General features: G+C 34.1%; 1 protein-coding gene and 1 pseudogene across 1 annotated transcript; one reads left to right on the forward strand and one right to left on the reverse strand.

Annotated features, from left to right (window-relative positions):
* The first annotated feature begins 10,316 nt into the window (after nucleotides 1–10,316).
* LOC133314867 (probable mediator of RNA polymerase II transcription subunit 26b) lies at nucleotides 10,317–13,148 on the forward strand (annotated as a pseudogene).
* An 8,851-nt stretch (nucleotides 13,149–21,999) lies between these two features.
* Nucleotides 22,000–24,385, reverse strand: LOC133314857 (tubulin beta-4 chain). Its single transcript, XM_061516394.1, has 4 exons — nucleotides 24,369–24,385; nucleotides 23,864–24,263; nucleotides 23,497–23,766; nucleotides 22,000–23,004 (listed from the first exon to the last, which is right to left on the reverse strand). Exons 2-4 carry the CDS (start codon nucleotides 24,255–24,257, stop codon nucleotides 22,325–22,327), a joined length of 1,344 nt encoding a protein of 447 aa, XP_061372378.1. The 5' UTR covers nucleotides 24,258–24,263; nucleotides 24,369–24,385; the 3' UTR covers nucleotides 22,000–22,324.
* Nucleotides 24,386–26,046: the final 1,661 nt, after the last annotated feature.

Below are 26,046 nucleotides of genomic sequence, written 5' to 3' on the forward strand. Positions count from 1 at the left end.
TGGCCAATTCAAAAGTGGTGCATTAAAAATCATTCTTATTCACAGAGGAAAATAACTTGGGAAATAATTTTTCTAAATACATAAAGGAAGGATGTCCTAATATATGATGCCATAACCAAACAGATGCAGAGGCTTTATTAACAGCAGCAGTATTGAGAGACTGAACAGAAGGAAAAGACAAACTCTGATGTAGATCCGAGAAGTACAACTTCCCACGTCTAACTCCATAACCAATCTTCTTCCGTGTTGAGATGTCCTGAAAAATATAAAAGTCAGGCAAAAAAGAAACAGAACAATTCAAAGAAGTGGTAATTCGTGAAACAAATAAGAGATTAGATTTCAGAGAAGGAACCACCAAAACAGAATCCAAGAAAATTTCAGGAGATAAAGAAAGAGAACCCTGGCAAGTAATATGAGAGGTATCACCATTCGCTGTGGAGATAAAGGTTTGAGTACATGGTCCACAATTATGTAACTCAGACGAATCTCTAATCATGTGATCTGATGCACCTGTGTCAATTACCCATGTATAATTTCTAGACAATGTAGAGAATGCATAAGGTTTACCGAAATTACCCTGATGAGCAACCAAGGCAGTAGAAGGGGAAGTCGTATCAGACTTGGCCGAAGCAATTGCAATAGCAGGAATCTTGTGGCGAGGCTGTTTGTTGAAATCCCACCATTCCGGGTATCCAATAATTTCAAAACACCTTTGTTTGGGGTGACCAGTCGCCCCACAATGGGTACAAGAACACTGAGGGGATTTTGCTGACGGTGGAGGCTTACGCGATTTCGAAGATCCAGAAGAAAGAAGAGTCAGCAATGCGGTGTTGTCTGATGAAGGACGAGAGGCTTGCATGGTCTGCCGTTGGGTGATTTCGCGATGAACAAACGTGTAAGAGCCCTTAAGATCGAGTTTGGGCTCCTTTCGGAGGATCTCACCGCGAAGATGGTCAAACTCCAAGTCCAATCCACTAAGAAACATATGGACCCTCAGACGGGTCATGGCAGAGTGGAGATGAACGACCCCGTCAATGGTAGAGGCCTGAGATTCCGTACGATGATCAATCTCCTGAAAAATTGCAAGGAGCTCATTGTAATAAGTTGCTAAGGGACGTCCATGCTGTCTGGTGGAGAAGGATCTCTGATTCAACTCGAAAAGGCATGTCTCGTCAGATGCATCATAATAGGTTCGTTTGCAAGCCTCTCAGATTTCAGATGCAGTCTCCAAACGCAAGAACCGGGTCATAAGAGAAGGGCTCATAGAATTGACGACCCAACTCTTTACCCGCTTGTTCTCCGTAACCCAAGTAGCGAGAGTGGAATCATCTTGGGGAGGTTTTGGATTCGTACCGGTGAGATATCCAGATTTGTTGTGAGCTCCAATTCGCATGTCCATCAATTGAGACCATAGGGGATAGTTCGATTCGTCCAAAATGATTGTCACAGGGAAGGAGGAAGAATCCCGTTGGATGATGATAGGGTTAGGGTTCGATTGGGTTGGGGTGCCGCTGGAATTGATGTTTTCTGAAGAGGGTGAGGAATTCGGGTCTTGGTTTTCCATAGTGTTGTGGAAAAAGAAAGAAGAGTATGGGTCAGGTAGCGGATACAGAGAGTGGGTTTGGGTGAGTATAACAAAAAACTTGATTAAAGTATTTTAGGAACCTGGCTCTGCTAATACCATGTTAAAAAGTAAACACTAGTAACTACAAGTAAATTCATTACTGTCGTCTATTAACTTTCCCTCAATGTGAGGTTCTTATATATACAAGAGTAGTTCAACAACTTTCTAAATAATAACAAACTGATCTAATTTTAACAAATCTGATCTAATCTAAACTCTTATACAAAGTAAATTGTAATAGCCTAACAACTCGTAACATATTGAGATATATAGTACCACATTGGTTGTATGTGCAATTAATGTGGAGTTTATAAAGTCTTGGGCACTCCCACCCTTTGAGCTAGCTTTTGGGGTGGTGTATCCCAAGGTTCTTTACATGTATCAGAGCCTCGCCGCCCCTCACTTTCTCTTGTGGCGTTTCTTAGCACAGGTAGGCTGGGCCTGTTGCATTGTCCACTCTTCAAGCCCAATGGGCTCTTGTGTGAGGGGGCGTGTTGAGATATATAGTCTCACATTGGTTGTATGTGCAATTAATGTGGAGTTTATAAAGTCTTGGACACTCCCACAGCTAGCTTTTGGGGTGGTGTATCCCAAGGTTCTTTACCTAACAATAACTTAAATTTAAATTACATAATTCAACACTTATGATCCTGAGATAAGCCTAGTTTTCTGAATTAACTTTTATTTTTTTTTTGAGAGGGAGGGGGGATTGTTTGATTCGTTATCTCATCCTGAGTTCAGCCTCATCTATATATAACGGTAACGTCAGTTGTGGGCGGATAACCTACAAGTATTAAGTTGCGGTCACATCATCACTCTCTGCCTAGTTTGTTGAGAAATTGAAATTTTGCAGAGACCAGTTAGTTCACCATCAACCTACTAAATACCCAACTTCGGAGGAGCTGAGTATTGGGAAGATTAAATCCAAGGCCTTCGGTTTTGGTGGTCACCAGATTGCTCGCAGGGTTTGGAGGGACTATTTTGCTCAGGTTTGTTTCTGCTTCTTTTTTTGTTTCATTCTTATAAATACATTATATTATTTATTTTTTGTAATGCAAGTTTCGGGTATTATGATTTAATGGTTTTTATGGTTGTGACACATGATCCTTTTCATATCAAAATGGTTGTGAGCATAATACTTTGTGTTGTTTACTGTGAGCTAATCTTGACTGTCCTTTAAACTTGGGAGGAATGTGGGAATCTGTAAGCTGAGTTTACACTTGGTTTAAATCTGTTATGTGTATTATTTCATTATGAAAAAAGAAATCTGGACAAACAATTGAAACTACATTTGAGTTTTACCTCAGCTTAGACCTTGTCTGTGGTAAAATTGTTTTTTTGCCGTTACAGATCAGAGTTCTCTCTCTCTCTCTCTTATTTTTAGGAGAAAATAAGAGTCCAAGCATCTTGAATTTCTTCAGTTCTTGTTGCAAAAATAGGCAACTAGGTGGGAAAATTCGAGAAGAAAACCTTGCTGTATAATTTTTGTTATAACAAAAAGGATGGTCGAGAGAATACTTACTGGTAACTTCACTAAGGAATATATGGCTTCCTCAGATCGTGTGGCTATTGTGTTATATATAGAAAAATTTATTTTAGAAGAACTGACATATTTATATGTCTCTTTTTTATGATAATGATTACAGTAATTCGATTCGAGCTGTTAATCTAGAAATACGAGGATCTCGCCTCTCGGTTGCGGTGAAAGAACATTAAAATAGCGCAAATGTAAAAAAGAAGGGTAGATACACCGATAACATTAAAATATAAAATAGCAGAAATGATAGAACGACAACATTAAAGTTAGGAAGTTGATAAACAATACTTTATGTATCAAAAAAATAAAAATAAATAAACAATACTTTTATTCTTTTTCATCAATCATATTTTAGTGAGATATTTTAGTCTCTTTCATGTCTTCCAACCTCTGTTGAGACAAACATTAGTATATTTAAAACACACACCTCCTTTTCTCTATGTAGGTCTTTCACTAGGGACATGGAGCGTATTTGTTCCTCTATGAACAACAACATAAACACCAACACTTTCTCCCTGGACGTGGAGGCTGCAAATCCCCAACCCAGCCCATTCCGCAAGATGATTATCGTGGCATCCAACCGCGGTCGGCATACAATTTGGGTGGTGATACAGAGGTGATACTCTGTAACAGAAACAACTGTCACAGTTGAAATGATTCTAAAAAAATTTAGAAGATTAGCATGATGTCACATCTGAGCTAACACCTCTTTTCATTGTTAAAACGTTTTCAAGTTCATATAAAAAAGAACTCAATAACACGTAATTAAATAAATTACACAAAGTAGACATATTAAAAAAAAGAGAGACAGAATAATATCAATAAAAAAAAAAACAATGAAATGGTCTTTGTATAAACGTACCAAAGGATTTAAATGACCAATCTTTCATATGCTAGGCTACCTACGTAACTCGCCTAACATGGACATGAAGATGACCTTGGCCCACCATATAACAGTATATAGTAATTGAATACAAATGTAAGAAAGGAACCGAGGGACAATGGTGTCATCTTTCTTTTCTTCTTTTTTAAAGACATAAACAATGCAGCACAATTGCAAAGAGATAAAGAAGAGGCACAGCAACGATTGTGGTGGGATTAAATAAAAAACTTAAAAATGATTTACAAGAATACCTGTATCCAGTGTCAATTCCAGCATAACTCTTGAAACTGTAAAAAGAGAATAGTCCAAAATACTAAACTACAAGAATCATACGAAGAACTTAGCCCACCCAATCCAGAATCTTCGGTTCACATCATCACATGCAAACTTAACTTTGGTTTTTTATTATTATTTTTCTTAAGCGTTGGCCTTTACTTCCATTGAATAAAAAAAATCTAATATAATCAAACCACAGAAGGTTTAAACCATAGTTACTTGATGGAACCATTTCATATGCAGTGGACTAAATCGTTTTCCATTGAACAAATACTCATGGGATATATAGGAAAGAAAATAGAAAAAAACAGTGAACCGAGTTTTATGTAACAAATCACATAGGAGGAAAGAACATAGAAAATTGGACCTGGCTTTCCACCGAACCTGGCTTGGACGACCTGGACTTACAGAGCTAGGTGTCGTGACTGGTTCGTGAGTGAGAGGATGTAATCGCAGTGGAGACGAGATCAGAAACGTGATGGCTGGCGGTTTACACTAATTTGGGGTATGATTACTCTTTGGATCTCTCATGCACTCTTCTTCTCCAAGCTTTGAATATGGAGGCCTGCACCCACTATCACGTGCTCCGCCTCTGCAACTTTTTTGGGTCTGTAAAGCACAAATATTTTTCAATGATTATTTCAGAAAAGGAATTCTCAGTTAACACTATAAGTCCACGACCACAAACCTTATCTTTGGTGCTCTTTGTGATGTTTAAAGGACAGACTCTCTAGGAATAGTAAGTTTCAGCTTGGAACGTTTCTCGCGACGTGTGAATAAAGAAAGTGAGGTTTGAGAGGAAAATGAAAAGTCCGTGAACACTAGTCGTTAATCTACAAGATCTCGTTCTAAGTGACATGCACACTGACTGGTGTAAAGGATCAAAACAAAATGCAATCATTTTACCAATCAGAAAACCAAAATAATCCACTGACAAGTAACAAGTAACAAGGAGCAAGAACATGAGATTAGTGTTCTATAGCATGCTACAGTGAAGTCCAAAATTGAAAACATGAAAAAATAAATTAAAAAAATGAAGTAATGAAAGCAGAGTGAAGCATTAAGTTAATACCTTGCATTCACAGAGTAATGAGCAACAAGTAGATCTCTGAGTACTAGCCCGGAACTCCTTTAGTCCAAATGAAGAAAAGAAAAGAAAAAATCAAACAACGAACTTAACTAAAAAATTTAAAAGAAACATTGTATGGTAAATAATTAAGAATGAGAGGTAGGATATTTTTACTACTAAATATTCCTACTATTAATTTGTTATTAATATAATATAACTATATATTACCAGTAGTATATCAAAAGTTATTTTTTTCTCTTCATACATTTTTCATTCTATTGAAAAATGTGATTTCAGTAGTTAAAAAGTAGGGTTTGGTGTTTATCATTTTAAATGACATAAGTTATGTCATTTTAGGAAAGAGATAGACATAAAAAAACAGAAATCATGGGGGAGATAAAGTGGGTGGTTTTTTTTAATTTAAAATTCAAATTTTCTGTGTCTGTATCTCTTTTAAAATGACATAATTTTCTGTCATTTAAAATAACAAACACTTTTCCCTAAAAAGTAATAATAAATTGATTATAAGAATATTTAATAATAAGAATATCATGCCTTGTAAAAATAGATAAAATCTTATGTGACTGTGCAGTGACATTGGTGCGTTGCCACAACACCACACCACACACATATATGCCCTTCCAAAGTGCTCTCTCTAACTTCAAGATAACAACGCATCCACTTCTTGACCACCTACTACCCATTTCCATGTGTCTCCCAAAGCATTTCACCTTCCCTCCACCCCAAAGTCTTCTTTTAAAAAAAATGAAAATAGTTTTAATTTGAAAATTTTAATTTCCAAATATTATAATTAAATTAGGATAATAAATTACTTAAAATTTTAAAATGAAAAATTGAAATAATTTGTATGATTAAGGGTGGACATCTTTTAATGATTTTGGTTTATCCAATTGAACTCATTTTTTTTATTTTTTACCACGTAATCATAGATTTATTCTCACAAACGACCCCATTGAACTAAATCATAGTGTAAGGTATAAATCTATTTTTTGAATGGGATAATAAGAGTGTTGATCTAAATTAGACAACGGAAACAATGGTGGAGATCAAAGCTCGAAGGTATCTCCAAATGACCTTAAGGAAGCTAGGGGTGCTAAGGGGGAAAGGCTACAGTTATGGCTGTGGCAATAGTCCAGCAGAGTAACAACTATGGAAAATGAATGAAGAAGATGAATAGTAAAGGAATTGATATTCTTTTACATAAGAGGTTAGAGATTCCCTCCAAGTGCGTAAACCATAAATCATTTTCAAATTTGTGGATCCCACTAGATGTGAAATTCTGTGATCTATGAATTGTAAAGAGTCATGTGTGCGTGGAAAGCATAGTGAGACACGTGTGTAAAGAAGTCATGTGCTTCGTGTTTTGAGTAATGATAAACTTGACGCACAGCCACAGGATTAAGGCTGCTAAACGAATCAGGACCTTTTGGTTCGGCTCGTGAAGGCCTGAGCTTACAAGTAAAAAATTGGTTGTTGAAACCAGACTTGGACTTGTATAATAGCTTGTTTAATAAAAAGACCTCAGACTCCAACTGAAAAGCTCGGCCGTAGAGCCTCTCAGGCTGGCCTAGTATATTAATTTTTATTTTATATTTTTTATACTGCTTGTAATAGCCCTCTTTCTCTCCTACTAGAAAAAATTTGTATAGCGACATAATTTTCATAGCAATTATGTCGCTATACAAGTTTTTTTCTAATAGTATATCAATTTCACCCCATTTTATTGGTTAAACATATTTTTTGAATGACTTTGTTCTATATTAGGCTATTTGGATATACATTGAATTTATGAATATTTATGGAATTATTAGTGTTGTTGATTGTATATTCTGTTTGGATAAATTTTTGTTATCTTATTTTTTTAAACAGGCTAAACCAGGCTTTTATTTTTTGTAAGTAAGTCAGGCCACATGCCGATAATTATATTCATAACAGGTAACAGACTTGATCAGACTGAAATATTAAAATACAAGCTTAGCCTCGGCAAAAAAATTTAATTATTGCATTTTAATTAAATAATTACGCATTTATTGCAGTTTTGGAAATAATTACAGATCTATTGTACAATGTGACGCCTCATTTAGGCGTCTCTCACCAGAGGGAAGACGCCCGAATGGGGCGTCTCTCATGAGGTGTTGACACGTGTCATATTTTTTTTCCAAAGAAAAATTAATTTAATCATAAAACTTCTGAAAGCCATAACTTTTGACTCGAGTATCTAAATCAGGTAATTCTTTTTTTGATTCCACATAACTTTTCGAGATCTACGCAATGAAATCTCATTTGATATATTTTATTTCTCACAAACACAATTTTAATTTGCAAGAATGGTATTATAAGAGCGGTTAAACGAAGAAGCCTCTGAGTTCTGGGTTTGTGATTTAATATAAAAAAATAAATAAAATTTTGATTTGTGATTTAATTTTATTTATTATAAAAAAAATTGGTTTGTGATTTAAATTAAAAATAAAAATAAAAGTTATTATTAATAAGGAAAACAAAATAAAGATTTGATTTGCGATTTAAACTAAAAAATCAATTATAAAAATCTATTGAAACAAAAGAAATAATTAAATAAATATTCTAAATTTCTAAGGAAGAAGGATATTATTTTTGAAATTAATGATTAATGCGATAAGCTTTTGGGTTATTATTCGTGGTCTGAAATTAATGATGGCTTATGAAATTACCTAAATTAGGTGTGATTGCCTCTTGATTGAAATTCAATTTAGACGTGATTGGTGACGTGTCAGGTGTTGACACGTGTCACATTTTTAAACTCATAAGCCTCTGAGTTCTGCGTTTGTGATTTAATATAAAATTTAAATCAAGATTTGATGTGTGATTTAATTTAAAAATAATTTTTTATTTTTATTATAAGAAAAAGTTGGTTTGTGATTTAAATTAAAAGTAACAATTATTATTAATAAGGAAAACAAAATAAAGATTTGATTTGTGATTTAAAGTCAAAAATCAATTTGAAAAATCTATATTAATAAAGAAAATAATTAAATAAATATTCTAAATCTCTAAGGAAGAAGGATTACCTGATTTAAATTTAAATTATGTTTGTGAGAAATAAAATATATAAAATGAGATGTCATTGCGTAGATCTCGAAAAGTTATGTGGAATCAAAAAAGAATTACCTGAATTGGATACCCGAATCAAAAGTTATGGCCTTCAGAAGTTTTATGATTAAATTATTATTATTATTTTTGAAAAAAAAAATGACACGTGTCAACACCTCATGAGAGACGCCCCATTGGGGCGTCTTTCCTCACGTGAGAGATGCCTAAAAGAGGCGTCACATGTGACGCCCAAAAAAGTGTCACATTGTGCAATAGATCCATAATTATTTTTAAAACTGCAATAAATGCGTAATTATTTAATTAAAATGCAATAATTAAATTTTTTTACCGCTTAGCCTCTTAAGACCAAATTAAAACTCAACTCGACTCGGCCCATTAACACTCACGATTCGAAGAGGTCCATCCGGCTTTATTAGAACAATCCTTTTAATATCATTCAATTTTTTTGATTTTTTTTTCCTCGCCCCTGTTTATTATCATCTAAAAGATGGCGTTATTTAAAAATTCAAATAAAAAAAAAAGTAAAAGATAAAATGCACCACATACCATGATATCAAAATCCAAATTGAAGGGAAGACCCATATAGAGAATTCACTCATATGCCTACAAAGAGAGAAGAGGGTCCCACACAACTCGCTCCCTCAGAACCGCTTCCTCGGCCCTATCTATATCGTACCACATTCGTCACCTACCTTTTACAATATCACACTCGCTACTCTTTTTATTTTATTTTTATTTATTATTTATGAAATATAAAACAAATATTATTAATAAATAAATTAAATGAAAGATAGGAGAAAAATATCTATTCTTTTAAAGGATATAAGTTTATATCTTTTTAAATCCAACCGTTGATTTCCGTCCATCAACGGTTATAATTTATTGGGCCAACTTAATGGGCCAAATTTATTATTAATTAAATAATAATTTTAATCCAATAAATTATAACCATTGATGGGAAAAAATCAACAGTTAGGATCTAAAAGAATATAAGTTTATATCTTTTAAAAGGATAGATGTTATTCCCCAAAGATAAACACTGGAACAGACACGCACACATGCACACACTTTTCTTTTTTACGTTTAATTTGAAAACACTTTCTCCAAACCCTTGTCTCTGTCTGATCAAAGTCAAAACACAGCCAAAAGAGATAGCTATTCAGAACACCTTTATCGTCTTTCTTTCTTTTCGATTTTCCAAGGAGTGATTTTTTGGAGAACTAAGATTCATAGGTACACGACCCGGTTTTTGTCTCAATAGTCAAACAATACGTAGACACACAGGAGACTACTTCAAACTACATTGTTAGATTAGCATAAAAACGATTAAGATTTTATCTGCGCGATTTTTGGGTGCGCGATTTTTTCTGGTAAATATCACTCCTTTTTAGCTGCTTTGTGTTTTCTTTTTCTTTTTCTTTTTTTTTTTATTTTGAGAAAAATTAGAGGGAGAAAGGGGTTTTGGTCTGTAATGCCAAAATCTGAAACAACAAAAACAAATACCGAATCCCCTCCAATCCCTAGATAAGAAAAGATAATAAATTTGGAAACTTCATTGATTATTGATCATCGCTCATCGAATTTCACCCTTATCGTATTCATCATTGCTACGATTAGGATTCCGTATCATCTAACAACCGCGTGATTTTTTGTTTATAGGAAGCATCGGAGAATCCTATTGTCAACATTGATCGATTCTCTGACGATCACCTCAAGAAAAGAAAAGAAAATCCAAATTTGAATCACTCGTGATTGCTGGGGTTTCAATTTTTTTTTCTCTATTTTTGAATCTACCTGGGTTTGTGGTTATTTTGCAATGACCATGAAGTCTGGGTCACTGGATCACTGGAGGGCTTACTTTAGCATTGACAAGTCTGATATATTCGATATCATTGATCATGCCATCATGGTGGCAGCTTCGAATTTCCCCAAGGAGTTCAAGCTGAGGAGAGATGGGATTGCTGAGAGATTGTTCTCTTGCATGTTGACTAAATGTTTGGGGTGTGAAAGGGTAGATCTGGCAGTATCTGGGGATCATGAAGAGGTTGATGATCATGGGGGTTTCAAGAGGGGTTTTAAGAGAGATGGCCGTGGAGAGATGGATGTGAATCATGTTAGCAATTATAACTTTGGGGAAGCTGAGGCATTAACTGATGAGATTGAAGAAGAGTTTCAGTATGTTGGGGAGGTTTTGAGGATCCGAAACGTTCTTCTTAACTTTAAAGAAGAGGTATATCCTCTCTCTTCCTTTCTCTTTTCATTTTTTTTTTCTTCTTTATGTTCTGTATCAGTTCTTGCTTCTTTGTATTGCAATTTACTTGGATGGTTGATGAGATTTTTGAACGGATAGGTTTCTGAATTTATGAATTGGTTTTTATTGGATGGCATTTTAGTACTTCTTTGAAGGTTGAGTTCTTTTATGTCCTCTGGTCCCTTATTCATGTTGCTTTGTTTTGTGTCACAACAGTCTGACTTTGTGTTATTTGAGTCATTGAGGAGGCTCCAGCTGATGGAACTCACTGTGGTTCTTCTAGAGGTTTGAATTGAACCATTCCTTATTACTCGTTCAATGAGCCTACAATTTTTTCCTTGCTTTTTCCAGTGCCCTTTTTTGTGAGTCCTCTAATTCTCAAAATTTAACTTTGCCAGGCAACTGAGATTGGAAAGGCTGTCAAGCCTCTCCGAAAGCATGGATCAAAGGATATTAGTCAACTCGCACAGACTCTTATTGAGTATGAATAAGTTTTTCCTGGATATTTTTTTTTCATTAATGTATCATTGGCTTGTTTTACAAAGATAAATGAACTTGTTTATCTTCTGCTACATGGATCAAAGAAATAGCTTGTAACCAGTTTCTTTGGTTCCAATTAGTGGTTTGCTATTCTGGTATTGTGTGTGTAAATGAAGATTAATACAATTCACTGTTGTTGCATTGACCCATCTGTAATTCTCTGTCATCAACCATCAATTATTAGATTTAGTTAGTCTGAACCTGTTTCTTAGTTAATCGTGTGTCCTTTATGTTCACTTATGATGCTTATTTAACTTCGATGAGGATCTTTAGATATGTGAAGGACTATTACCCAATTTTGGTTCCTTATAAATCACACTTATGGTAGCATGTCTCTTCTGCTAAAAAGTCAGCTATTATTTATTAGTGTACAAGTTGAGATGTGGCATCTGTTTAATTTGTTCGCTTGTATTCTAAACATTTTCATAATTTATTGACTTTGTAGTTGCTGGAAAGAAATGGTAGATGAGTGGTGCAAGGCTTCCACTACCACAGCTATTGCAGGTAGAAAAAAAAATTTCTGCTTTCATGTGAATAACCTGCTGCTTTTTTATCCGTTGTTAAAATTAATAAATGTTTAAAAGCGGCTTTATTAAATATTTGTAGCTTCAGAAGCCACTCCAGAAGCCACTCCAGATTCTGTAAATCCATCTGTTCTTGATGAAGAAGTAGGACTTCCATCCCCTCCTATGGATGAAGGGGCTTTATTTGTTGCCCAAACTGGTTCAATTGAACTCTCATAGGTATGTAAATGTCCTATTTCCCCTCTCTCCAACTTCTTGCGAGCTTTGATATTTAGAAATTGACTTCTAGTTCTCTCTGTTGGATGTCACATATCTGGATGATGTACAGTTCTTCGATGACATGGATGATTATGGAAGTGAGTTGAATTTGCAATTTCTTATGCTTAGTCTCGCTAGCTTTTGCTTTACAGTTCTGGATTTGAATTCCTCTCATCTTAGAATATGATTATGAATGGGGAATGTTTTTTCAGATCCTCGACAGAGTGGACAATTCAATAGAAACTGTGAAAATGGGAGAAAGCCAGCTTTGGACAGTCAAGTTGTAGAAAGGAGGAAATCTGAGGCTTCCATTGAGCCATCCATCACTGCCAAGGACAGTAAGAGTCAGGAACCAAGGAAAAATGAGGTTGCTGTGAGGCTAAATAAACCAGAAACTGCTGATAATGGCCCTGTCAGACCCCCAAAATCAACTATGCAGCGAAAAAGCAATATGGAGCCAAAGATGCAGCCAAAAATATAGAACAATACAATCCCAAAGAAGCCTCCCATGATTCCGAAAGATGTAAGAATAAAAAACCTCTTTGTGCATCTAATTTTTAGGTTTGAGTTCTCTCTGCCCTTAAAATCTTGTTTATCAGAAATCCAAGTTTTCAGATGAAGCTGCAGTCCAAGTAAAGCTAGAGGCCACTAAGAGGAAACTTCATGAGCGTTATCAACAAGTTGAAAATGGTTTGTCATTCCTTTACCAAAATCAAAGTCCTAAACTCCTATCTGATTTTAAGTTGTTAAAGTGTCCAGTAGTTTCTACATTCCTAGAGAATCTTCTACACTAAAGTTAATTCCCTAGAATGTTGAATTTATCTGATCAACTTTTAGAAAATTATAGTTTGAGACACTAAATTATAACACATGATGATTTTTTCTTTATTTGGGGGCACATTAATAATAAGTTCATAATTAATTGATGAAAGTTTCATTGTTTCTTGCAGCCAAAAGGCAGAGGACAATACAAGTTATGGAAATAAATGATCTCCCCAAGCAAAGGGGTGGCCAACGAAAATCACATTTCAAACCTGGGAATCACAATAGGCAGTGGGCCAATGCACGAAGATAGAGGATTTCCAAGCTTTAGCCATTATGTGAATTGAAGATTGATCCCCTTGACTGTAGAAAATAACCATATCCATTCACCATTCTTACTTGGATAGAGCTTTTTTGATTGAGAGGGAAGTAAACTTTGAAATACTGTTTATTTCCGAAGTTCTAGATGTCTGAGAGTATATAGGAATTTTGTTTATAATCCAAGATTGGATTTGGAAGAGGGTCCTAACTCGGTACTCAATTACTGACTTTCCTTCCTACAATGATTGTCTATAGAAATGTCTGTTATTTCCTTACATTTTTCTTTTGTCACATTCGACTCATACGATAGGGTCTAATATAACCAACTTGGTTTTATGTAAGTAGGTATATAAGAATTTTAATCAGAAATAGCATTACTTTTGAAGCCTTTTTCTCACTTTTGGAGTTTGCAATGTTTTCAATACTCAAGAGCGTGGTGTTTTAGCATGGATGGTTCCGTAGGGATGAAACGATGATTAAGTAATTACAGCTTATGTATATGTTAAAGGATACGGAGGCAGGTAAGTATATGTTATTAATATAATCGCTCAAACATGATTTTAAAAAGGGAAATAATTATCTTATTTTACATTGAGATAATTATCTCATGCATTAGATACAAATTGAATGTGAGATTCACTTTAAATTTTCTCTTTCTCTTTAATTCTCTCTCATCTCTCTTCCATATATGTGTGTAGGAGATTGTTTTTCTCTCATGTTAAATGAGAAAAACAATCCCCTTTTAAAAAAGATTATTTTTACTAGACTAGTATTTGTTGTCTACTGAATTTACAGAACGATTTTGATTGTGAATAAAATGCCAAAATAATGTGGTTCTAATTTTAGAGTAAAAATAAACATCTGAGTTCTGCTTCGTATTTTGGAGACCTTCTATTTTATGACATATTTTATGATTATTCTTTACTCTTTTGAGATTTTATATTTATTCAATTTTAATTAATGAATTCTAACTTCGAACTATATTTTCATGAATCCCAACTACTTGAAGTTGGTCTAAGTCAAACCAAATTTTCTTTTCTTCTTTTTGGGGTTTAGTTTAAAAGAATAGCGTCTACGAATAAGGATGAAGAGTGACCTTTGGTGCATGGCATTGGAAAAATTGCCATGGTTGAATATTCGACAGTATGCTTAATATTAAAAAAAGGAAACAGAAAAAAGGAAATTGGATGGTATGAATATGATTATGACTATGACTATGACTATGACTCCGAGAAAGAGAGAGAATGTGCAAAACATGGAGCTTTTTATGGTTGTCGGCTTGACTTTCTTCTTTGTTCTTTGTTCTTTTTTATTTTTTGTTTTTTAGATTTTGCTAACCAACCTTTTAATCATGCTCTGTGATTTGCGCGTGTCTCAAAACTCAACTCACCAAATGCTATGCTAATCATGTACAGTGTACAACAATAACAATAGTTGCCAATTTTGACCACCTCTCTTTCTCACCATCTTTCTTTCTTTCTTTCTTTTTTTTTCTTTTTTTTTTTGAACTTGCTGAATATTCTTTGCTTTGTTTACGCTAAATTTTCTGTCACGCCATTCCTAATTGACCGTTTTACATCTTGTTTATTAAATTATCATAAACATAGTAATAAAGGTTATTCTGTTTCTTAGATTTATTATGAGTTCAGGAATTATTACTCCTGTACAAATGCACGGCTTCTATACATACATATAATGTTTTGTTTCTTAAATTAATAGAGAACGTGTGATACTTGGCTTTTTGACCTTAGTAATCTCATTTTCATAAAGTTTTGCCGGAATAATTTCTTGGTCAAATGTATTACCTATATAATGCATAACGACGCAGTACTGTGGGAATCACTTTAGGACGTGACACTTTAGCAACCGCGTCCTTTGCATTTGTTCCTGACCATTGGAACGTGATACCCTGGCAATCACGTCCTATTCCCAAGACACGGTACCCTCTCAGCCGCGTGTCAGTGTTTCCCATCCCAAAAAGAATTCAACAGAAAGCGGTAGTGTATAAGTCGCGTTCCAGGTTACAAGTCAAGTCAGAGCCAAGCAGATATATATGTTTCACCTAAAATTTAGGCATATTGATATATTAATTGTAAAAGAGTTCATAAAATCCAATAAATCCAATAGTACCCAATCTTATACCCTTGTTTCGTGTTTGGTCTGCTTTCCCGATTTCCAATATGTGAAAGAAACAATTTAATCTAAAATTTTAACGTGGTGAGAGAGTTTTTTTAATGATTTATATTAAGGTAAACAAAAAAAAATAGAATCTATGCAAAATTCATACTTTAAGCCCAAAGGGTTTTCGTATGAGTGAGTGTGTAAGTGAATAATATAAACTATTATAAAGACCTTCATCCAACACCTTAAAATTATAATAAATTATAATTTTATTGTTTGTAAATTTTTGAATTATCTATTCTCTGGTTTAAGAGTTAGTCTTCTAACCAGTAAAGAATAAATTGCTAGCAACTATAAAGACCATTTTGTACCAAAACAACTTGTTGCTCTTATTGGATTTCTTGAACTCTTTTACCGTGAATATATCAATATACCTAAATTTTAGGTGAAATATATATATCTGCGTGACTCCGACTTGACTTGTAACCTAGAACGCGGCTTATACACTACCGCTTCCTGTTGAATTCTTTTTGGGATGGACGCACTGACACGCGGCTGAGAGAGGACCGCGTCTTGGGAATAGGACGTGATTGCCAGGGTATCACGTTCCAGTGGTCTTGGGAATAGGACGTGATTGTCAGGGTATCACGTTCCAGTGGTGCAGGAACAAATGCAAAGGACGCGGTTGCTAAAGTGTCACGTCCTAAAGTGATTCCTACAGTACCGCGTCGTTATGCATTATATAGGTAATACGTTTGACCAAGAAATTATTCCGGTAAAACTTTATGAAAATGATATTACTAAGGTCAAAAAGCCGTGATATTCTTTCTTGATTATTAATCGTTAATTATAATTCTCTATTTTTCCAAATATAATTTTGCTATTCTTTCTTTTTTAGTAAAGTGCTATTTTTTATTTTATTTTTTTGTTCCCATCGCACTCCCACTGACATAAAAAAAGCACTTTCTCTTATATTCCCAAGGTGTGAACTGGTGTTGAATGAAAAGCACAAAACAAAAGTCACTTTCTATTCCAGCTCTAATATGCATTTCACACTTGGCAACCAAGTAACGGAAGATCAAGGCACACTGCGAGACGAATACCGCGGTGATCGAACCGAAAATCGAAAACCGAATACGGATTGATTAATGAAAATCGATTCAACATATTAATTCTCCTCTACCTACTTGAACGTTTCTCCAATCATAGACCAAAAACTTTTAAATTCAAGATTCATTAATCCATCAACTAAACCCAGAAAAAAGACATAATCACATCTCATCAACAAAATTTCATGTGTAAAGAGCTTCATATTTCATTGCAAAAAAAAAACTATGTTATCGTTTACTTTTGTATTTCAATTTTTGTTTTTACAAAGTCAATATATACAAAAGATGTTATTTGCACAATAATCATGAAACAAATTTTAGAATTTTCAAAAAATCGAAAATCGATCCAATCCAAACTGAAAAAAATTGGATTGGAACAGATTGGATTTGAAAAAAAAATTCAAACCGAATGGATGATTACATGACAAAACTGAAGGGATTGGATAGGATGATTTTTGCTTCTAAAATCGACCCAATCGAAACTGCGAACACTCTAATACGAATTTGTAAGATACGATATCCTTTAACCACTAACAAACGTAACAAAAGAAAACGTGTATTTGTAGTAATTTATTTGATATAAGCAATGTCCAACGCTAAATTTACATTTTACATAGTATGGACAGAGACTTCAAGCAAGGTCAAAGATGATAAGGTAAGAAGGGATGATGCCACCTAATTAGGCATTTATTACCAAATTGAGGGTCATGGATCCCACATACATAGGGCTTTCTTATTTTAGTTGTATTCTCTTAATTACTTGTGACTTGTGAGCTATTTACTTCTTCCTAAACGTTCCACGTAAACCTTAATTATTATTTGTTGGTGGAGCTAGAGAAACACACACGTTCTCTCTCTTTTTCTTTCATCATAGTTATCTTTCATCCTTCTTCCATCCCTCTCGAAAATTTTCTTTGCTTTCAAACAACTCATCATAATGGCAATGTCCCATGATGTGTTATTTGAGATATTCTCTTTCTTACCAGCAAAAGTTGTTTACAGGTTCAAGTCAGTTGGCAAGTTTTCCTCAAAGTTTTCAGACGAAACATTATTTGCATCGAAGCAGGCTCATAATGCATTGTTAAAGGATGACATGTGCTTCTTCATTCAATCAGATATTGGTCAGAGGTACAATGGCCAAACAGAGTTACACCTTTACCGGGAGAGGAGCTATCATCTGGAGTCTCTAATGATGTTTTACAATTCTTGACTAACTCTGCAAGAATTGTGGCTTCAAAGAATGGCTTGATTCTTTGTCGTGCTACTTGTTTGAACCAAGTTGAGTTGTTTATTTTTAACCAAGCAACACAATCTTTGTCCCCCATTCCTGTCCCAGAGGATTTGCAGGTGAGTGATGAGGCTGATCTCAAAATCATTTTGGAATGCGACTCAGATGATTGCATGCTGTTTCTTTTTTGTGAGAACCCAAAAGATGGTTGGTCTTCAAATTTGTATTGCAATGCTTACCTTCACAAGGAAGGTGTATGGAAAGCAAGGGAAGAAAGTTTCACCACTGGTCCCAGGAACTTGAGATTTGACATTCCTGTCATTCATAATGGTTCCATCCACTTCATCTCATATTGTTCTCCTTACGTTAACAGAAACAGTCAATATTGTTGGCCATATATCATGTCCTATAATCTTGAGAGTGGAGCATCAAGAATGCTCCATGTGCCTAAAAAAGAAAGAAGGGGTTTCGATGATGTCATTTGTAACATGGGGAATTTTAAATGGGGTAAAGTCACTACTTCAACTAAATCCATTTGTTTGGTGAGGTTAATAAAGTGTGTATTTACCATATAGGCTTTGAGCGACTATGAATCAAGTTCTTGGAGAATGATATTGAAAGTAAGAGTGAAAGCAATGGGATTGATGGAGCAAGATCCTATTGTCATAGGTTTTACTGTCTTGAATGGTGATCTTTTGGTCTTTGCTACAACGATGAAGGTCTGTGGCTATGGTTTGAGTAATGAAAATTGTATGGTACTTGAGGAAATATGTGAACATGGATGTGAAACCAGAGTCTGCTTCACTTCTTATTCGAACACGCTGCACACGTGTGGTACTGATGCCACAACTTTGCCTCCAAAGAAGAAAATGATGCAACCAAGTCCAACTTTGAAGTAGGATACAACTTTGCCTTTGATTTAGTATTAGTTGTCCAGATGTAATCATTCCTATTCTTGTGTGTAATTTTTGTTTGTATTTCTGTTCAAATATCAATACTTTTTTTTCTCCAAAGATTTCATGGCCGAAATAGTTGATCGTGTTATTGTTTATTTTGTTACCCGACAATTTTTAGTGTATAATGAGCTTTTCTTTTCTTTGAAATCAATGTTAGCCAAAGTATTTTCGACTGATATTTTTTTCATATTACATATCGATTCATCGGTTATTGAGTAAAGTACGCATTACTTTCTTCTTTAAATACTGAGCCTTCTGCTGAACATGATTCTACGGTTGAAACCTTGAAGATAATCCAGGTGGAGAGCCTAGTGGGGAAGTGTTTGGAATTACCGATATGCCTGTTTAAGATTAAAGTGATAATTGTTGGAAAATTCTATCCGAGTAATATTAATTAATTAAATGTGTTAAAATTAACAATTCTATTATTTTGATTAGTCTATTGTGATAATATTGAGTTGTATTGTTGGTATCTGTTGGTATTAAACCTAGTTGGACAATAGTGTAAATTTTAAGCTGATACACTAATTTCGCATGTATACCAATTTAAATACTAATAAATGTGAAAAGGCCGAAAGTCCATATCACGGATCCTAGTTCACCAAAACCGGATACCAATTCGCCAAACCAGTGTTTCTTAGTTGCGAGATGAGTAAATAGCTCTGATTTGGGTGAGAATATTCTTGCGAGATGAACAATATAAGTGATGAACCCTAAGATTTAAAAACTTAAATTCTCCTTCAAATCATGAAAACTACATAATATATATCAATGGAAGAATCTTGACATGTAAAACAAAAAGCTCTGAGATTCTCAATTCAATTGAACAAGTTTATGAATTAATGTATAAAGTTTCGCCCTTCATAATTTTTTATTTTTGTAAACAATTTCTTTGATTTCAATCAACAACATGGATTCTATAAGCTTATACACAAGGCTCTGATACCAAATGAAAGATTTATAATTCCTAGATCATGTATATGATTATAAAATATCAAAAAAAATTAAATCAAAGTTGAGATTATACGTACTTGTTGGACCATCACAAAGCAGGAGGAAAGAAAGGACTACATGTCAGGATCTTCCTCTCTATCGCCTATTCCGAAAGTGGCAGCCTCAATGCGATGGGAGCACGACGGCTCATGAGGCTTAATCCTAATATAAAAAGGCTAGAGAGGGGACCTAGCCAAATACCCTGAAAAGAGTTTGTGTCCACTAGGTGTGTGCATGACAACCATTCTATTCCCTGGCACTATTTCTGAAAAGAAACAATTCTTTTCTATTTCTGTGCCTTGGAACAATTTCTGAGAAAAAAAAATGCGTTTGATAACATGTTATTACAGAGGACTTAAACCATGTTATTACAGGGGACCTAGCCCAACTCAACATGATCACAATGGACTTAAACAACAGATTAAATTGGAATATCTATTAACCCAATTATTTTAGAAAATACAAAAACATTAATTAATATTGTCCACATATAAAAATTTCTAACAAGTATTACAGAGGAAAATATCCTGACATGTTTTCCTTGTTTCCTCTGACTTGGTTATGGCTAATAAAATACACACAATCGCAACTTTGATTTCTATTGTTGCAGTATTTTATAATCATATACATGATCCAGGAGTTATTTCATCGCAAGAATTTTAGCAACTATAGTAAAAAAAATTATATATAAATAATGGAGATGGGTTTGTTGTAATGCATATTCTCATGATTTTTTGTTTTCATGTATTTTGATGCTTTCATGATTATATTTTGGTTTTTAGTGAAACAACACTTTAGGTGGATTGACAGTGCTTTTTGTAAATTATCATTATATGAATTGGGTTTTGATTTTGGTTCCATATACGTTTCATATTATTTTTAGTGACATATATGATGACGTAGACCATTGTTGTCAAAAATTAGTCTAAAAACGTAAAAACATAGAAATGGTAGAAACACAGTGTTAAAATGTAAGTAGAAACGATCCTTAGTAAAAACGGGTAAAAACGCTGTGTAGAAACGTAAAAATGGTATAAACACGAGATTTTACGTTTTTTTAACATTTTTACATAAACTCAATTTTTTATTTTTTATTTTTAAAAAAATCTATTTTCTGTTTTTTTAAATTCAATTTTCTCTTTTAATGTTTTTAAACATATATCTTATATAGTTACGTGACTTATATATTTTAAATATGAAGTTATTTATTAAATTTTGAGTAATGACTTATGTAAAAAAAATTTACATATATATATATATATATATATATATATATATATATATATATATATATAATTTTGTATCTTGACCTTAAGTAATAAAACAGTTATGTTTCGTTTCATTTCTACGAATTATATTTCTACTATCCCTTTTCGTTTCTACTACCCCTTTTTGTTTCTACGTAGAAACTCAATTTTGACTGTATTGACTTAGACTTTTGAATTTCTATTACTGTGAAAAGATTTTCGATGTTTAGCAATAGTAAAAATACCAATATATGTTATAAAAAAAAAAAATACCAATATATGAAATTCTGTTATTCCGCATTTAGAACTTGAATATCTGTTTAGCCGTTGCCACACAAGTGTCAATCTATGGACATTTGAATGGTATTTAAATAAATATAAATAATAAAATAATATTATTTTAATTATTTTTAAATTTTTAAATATCTAATAAACTTAAATAAATCAATTACCCTAGGTCAAGGTTTTTATTTTTTAAATATAAATTTTTTATTTTTAAAATACAAATCAAGTCAAATTTAGAATTTGATGTACTCCAAGGCCCAAGCCATATTTAAAATATTTTACATAGATTTAACCTATATAAGTCAAAATCTTATCCAACCTAGCCTATTTACACATCTACTCAAAATACTTATTTTTTTTATTTTTTTTTAGCAAATTCCTTTTATTTTATATATTTTTTAAATCAAATATTTTCGAGTGCATAGCTTTTGAAATCAAATTTTGCACTCTCATGACGTATTGGCACTTCAACGCTATTAATACAATTAACATAGTATTGAAATTTGGGCTTTGGTAAGTATTACTTCAAAACTCGTCAAGGAATTAAAAGTTAAAAAAAAAAATATTCAAAATATTATGTAGCGTGATAGTTTTACTTTAATTTAACACTTACTGGCTTGTACTATTATACAATTTGAAATATTGAGGATATAACAAGTGATGTATCATATTTTGGTTCTAGGTGATCTTGATGTGTTTCAAGTGAATTATTATCAAAACTAGTATTACATTCCAAAGCATAGTTACGATTCGATCGGAAGCCGTAATATATAATATTAGGACATTATCAAGTAATATGCGCTGCGCAAGGTTCTTCAGCCAGAAAAGATGAGGCAAGGCTTTCTCTCTTAAATAACAGAAGACATTTCAAGGATCCAATGTAGAAAAAGGCATGCATAAGAATAACAAAATATTACGCAACCATAATCCAATGTACCAGATAGAAATAACAAACAAAGACAATATAGAACAAACAGATAGGTGCCGCATGACTACTTTAAAACATGTACCCAAACTCCCACTTCCATTACCCTCTATTGCCTGCAATATTATGGAGAAAGAAAACACACAATTTCCATTCTCCACATCAGGCTCATCACCAGTATCCCTCAAAAACATACTAATTACAATCTTCATGTAGGAGAGAGGAGAAAAACACACTTACGCATCATATAGTATAATGCAATAAGTAGGAGATATCAGCCTAGTACTTTCTTTATTCAGCCCCTTCACATCTGCTCGTGTTCCTCTTCCTCCTCATCTTCATATTCTCCTTCCTCCTCAGCAGTGGCATCCTGGTACTGCTGGTATTCAGACACGAGATCATTCATATTGCTCTCAGCTTCTGTGAATTCCATTTCATCCATACCTTCCCCAGTGTACCAATGCAAGAAAGCCTTCCTCCTAAACATGGCAGTGAATTGCTCACTCACTCTCCTGAACATTTCCTGAATGGAAGTTGAGTTCCCAATGAAGGTGGATGCCATGGAGAGTCCCTTAGGAGCAATGTCACAGACACTTGACTTAACGTTATTGGGGATCCACTCAACAAAGTAGGAAGAGTTCTTGTTCTGGACATTTATCATTTGCTCATCCACTTCTTTGGTGCTCATCTTACCCCTGAACATGGCCGATGCCGTGAGGTACCGACCGTGCCTAGGATCAGCAGCACACATCATGTTCTTGGCATCCCACATTTGCTGGGTCAGTTCCGGGACAGTCAATGCACGGTACTGCTGGGAGCCACGTGAGGTAAGGGGCGCAAATCCAACCATGAAAAAGTGCAGACGAGGGAATGGGATCAGATTCACAGCCAATTTCCTAAGGTCAGAGTTGAGTTGACCCGGAAAACGAAGGCAGCAAGTCACCCCACTCATGGTTGCTGAGATCAGGTGGTTCAAGTCACCAACTGCAACAAACAATTACCACAATTTTCAGAAGAAAAAAAAAACACCAATGATACAACAGAAACAAGTCACCCAATTATTTAACAAATCAGCCTCAGACCCAACATATAAAATACAGAGCAAATTGGCAAAAGAAGAAAGTTTCCTGAATTGTACGTGTTGTTGTTAAAGCAACAAACAATTACCACATTTTCAGTAATTACAAACAAAAAAGACACCAAAAATACAACAGAATTAAATCACCGAGCTAGTTAACAAAATGGTATTAGAGAGAGAACAAATTAGCAGAAAAATTAAGAAAAATTCCCAAACTACACGTGTCACTGTTAAACCCACAGTAATAAATCAGATCAATCAACAATTAAATAAATAACCAATTAAAGGTTATTGAAAACACAATTAGCCTAGCCTGTGAACCAGTCATGCATATATAAGTATATAATCTATATCTAATTAGGAAAATCTAAAAAAGCGTTGATTGATTCAGAACTCACAGCTAGGAGTGGTCAATTTGAGAGTCCTGAAGCAGATATCATAGAGGGCCTCATTATCAAGAACCATGCACTCATCAGCATTCTCCACCAACTGATGAACAGAGAGAGTAGCATTGTAAGGCTCCACGACAGTATCAGAGACCTTAGGGGAAGGGAAGACGGAGAAAGTGAGCATCATCCTATCAGGGTACTCCTCCCTGATCTTCGAAATCAAAAGTGTTCCCATCCCAGACCCCGTTCCACCACCCAACGAATGACACACCTGAAACCCTACAAACAACCAAAAAAAAATCAAGTCACACATCACTCACCATGAACAAATCAAACATAAATCATTGCACTGTATTCGTTTCGGTTTCGGTTTTACCTTGAAGGCAATCGCAATTCTCAGCCTCCTTTCTAACGACATCGAGAACAGAGTCAATGAGTTCAGCGCCCTCAGTGTAATGTCCCTTCGCCCAGTTGTTTCCGGCGCCGGACTGACCGAAAACAAAGTTGTCCGGTCGGAAGATCTGGCCGTAAGGACCGGTGCGGACGCTGTCCATGGTGCCAGGCTCCAAGTCCATAAGGACGGCGCGTGGAACGAACCTTCCGCAAGAAGCTTCGTTGTAGTACACATTCACGCGCTCCAATTGTAGATCGGAGTTCCCTACATACCTCCCCGTTGGATCTATGCCATGCTCGTCGCAAACAACCTCCCAGAACTTGGAACCGATCTGGTTCCCACATTGTCCTCCCTGAACATGAAGGATTTCTCTCATTTTCCCCTGCAAAATTCAAAAATCACAAAGCATTAAAGTTGAAATTTCACTCAATTGATAAATTTCACTCAATTGATGATTCCAGATCTAGAGAGAGAAATAGAGAGATACCTGTGGCGGTGACGAAGAACGATGAGAGAGATAAGAGTTTTTTGAAGTTAGAGAGATAGGTTTTGGAAGGAAGAAGAGTAACCTAGCGCCATTTATACAGTGATGAGTGAGAGTTGAGTGTGTATGGAATGATATGATCGACGGTTCACATTTGTTCCCTCTCTTTCTGCTGAGAAGTAATGTTAGCCGTTTGATGGAACCTGCCGACGGTGGAGATGAAGATCTCGGTAATTTAAATTTCTATTTGAATTTTATTAAGGGTAATAGTTTTCTGATGTAGTAGAAGATAAAAGTTATCTTCTACACACTCATTGATATAGGTGGGGTCCATTTTCAGGGAAAGAGAAAAAAAAAATAAAGTGAGACCCATCTTAAATTTATATGTTGAAGATAAATTATATTTTATGAAACATAAGAATAATAAATCTCTTTTATTAATGTGGTGTGATGGGACAGTTTTACCCTTTGTCTGAAATGACAGAGCTGCCCTTCCCCTGAATTGCAGATGGAAGCAAGGAAGAAGAATGTTTGGACGTCGTCGTAACTTAGTTGTGCTGTACAGTGTATATCAGTTTCATCAAATCACTGACATGTTTCACATAAGACATGAGACACGCATACTTGCCTTTCGCCAAAAAAAAAAAAAAAACTCTCTACAAAATAATTTTAAAATAGTATTTTTGGAGGGCTAGGTTTTTTATTTAAGTTGTAAAATGATAAAAAAAAAAAAAAGTTGAATTATAGCTTCAAAAACTGTTGTTTTAATGATAATAGTAATAAAAATAAGAAAATTATTATTTTATATGAGAAAAGTTTTTTTTCCTACACATCTTTTGATTTTTGATAACTGTGTCATTTTTTTATTTCTTTTTTTCTTTTTTTAGGTGATGGAACTCACAAATTTGTCTCTATAACATGAGATAATTTATCTCCTTTAATATGAGATTAATAAAATCCTAAAAATAATTTTGAATAGCTTGTAATCTAGAACCAAACATATAGCAAAAACTTGAAACTGTTATGTATATAATAAAAAACAAAAAAAAAAAGGCTTTTATAATAAGAAAAATTCTATTTTTATATAAGTAATCAGAATCAACATGTTTGAATTTCTTTCTCTTTTACTATCTTGTACCTAAAGAAGGAAATTTTTATGCCTTTTTTAAGTACTAAAACAACGCATTTATAACTAATGTGAATTTAATTACGTGAAAATTCTTAGTTACTATAAGTCTATAATAACTTAACACTTTTCTTATTATGTAAATAGTTTTGCACTAATAAATAAATTAAATTGAAACTTCACTCTTATTAGTTATCGAAAGCAGTTCAAAGTGGAAACAACTCAATTTTATTTACTTACAAAATACTATAATGCAAACTTACATGTAAATAAATAATTTTTAGAAGTTATCTACTAGGCGAGAAAAGTTAACATAGACCCGGTGTACCATAATTCAGTGTTTCATTTTCTAAAATAAGAAATTTTTTATGACATTTTTATCCCTATCATTTTAGATATTTCCTTCCATGTCCTAGTTTTTTTCAATTTTTAAAAAAAGGTGCATTGCACCGGGTGCATACTAACTTTTCTCCTACGAGGCAAACTCTTCCTCTTAATTATTATTTGCTCACCTATCTTGACTCATGTCTACTGTGCTCTTAGAAGAATAATTAG

The sequence above is a fragment of the Gastrolobium bilobum genome, unplaced genomic scaffold (genome assembly GCF_033153095.1).
Source record: "Gastrolobium bilobum isolate Gb01-03AN ecotype WA unplaced genomic scaffold, APGP_CSIRO_Gbil_v1 utg7295, whole genome shotgun sequence".
In the NCBI taxonomy this organism is placed as follows: domain Eukaryota; kingdom Viridiplantae; phylum Streptophyta; class Magnoliopsida; order Fabales; family Fabaceae; genus Gastrolobium; species Gastrolobium bilobum.

What these genes read in the sequence shown, in the direction of transcription:
- LOC133314857 (XM_061516394.1), bottom strand. Translation starts at nt 24,257, where the DNA reads ATGAGAGAAATCCTTCATGTTCAGGGAGGACAATGTGGGAACCAGATC. An exon ending in GAATTGCGATTGCCTTCAAG is followed by an intron (nt 23,767 to 23,863) that starts GTAAAACCGAAA and finishes GGTTGTTTGTAG; the next exon opens with GGTTTCAGGTGTGTCATTCG. An exon ending in CAAATTGACCACTCCTAGCT is followed by an intron (nt 23,005 to 23,496) that starts GTGAGTTCTGAA and finishes TGTTTGTTGCAG; the next exon opens with TTGGTGACTTGAACCACCTG.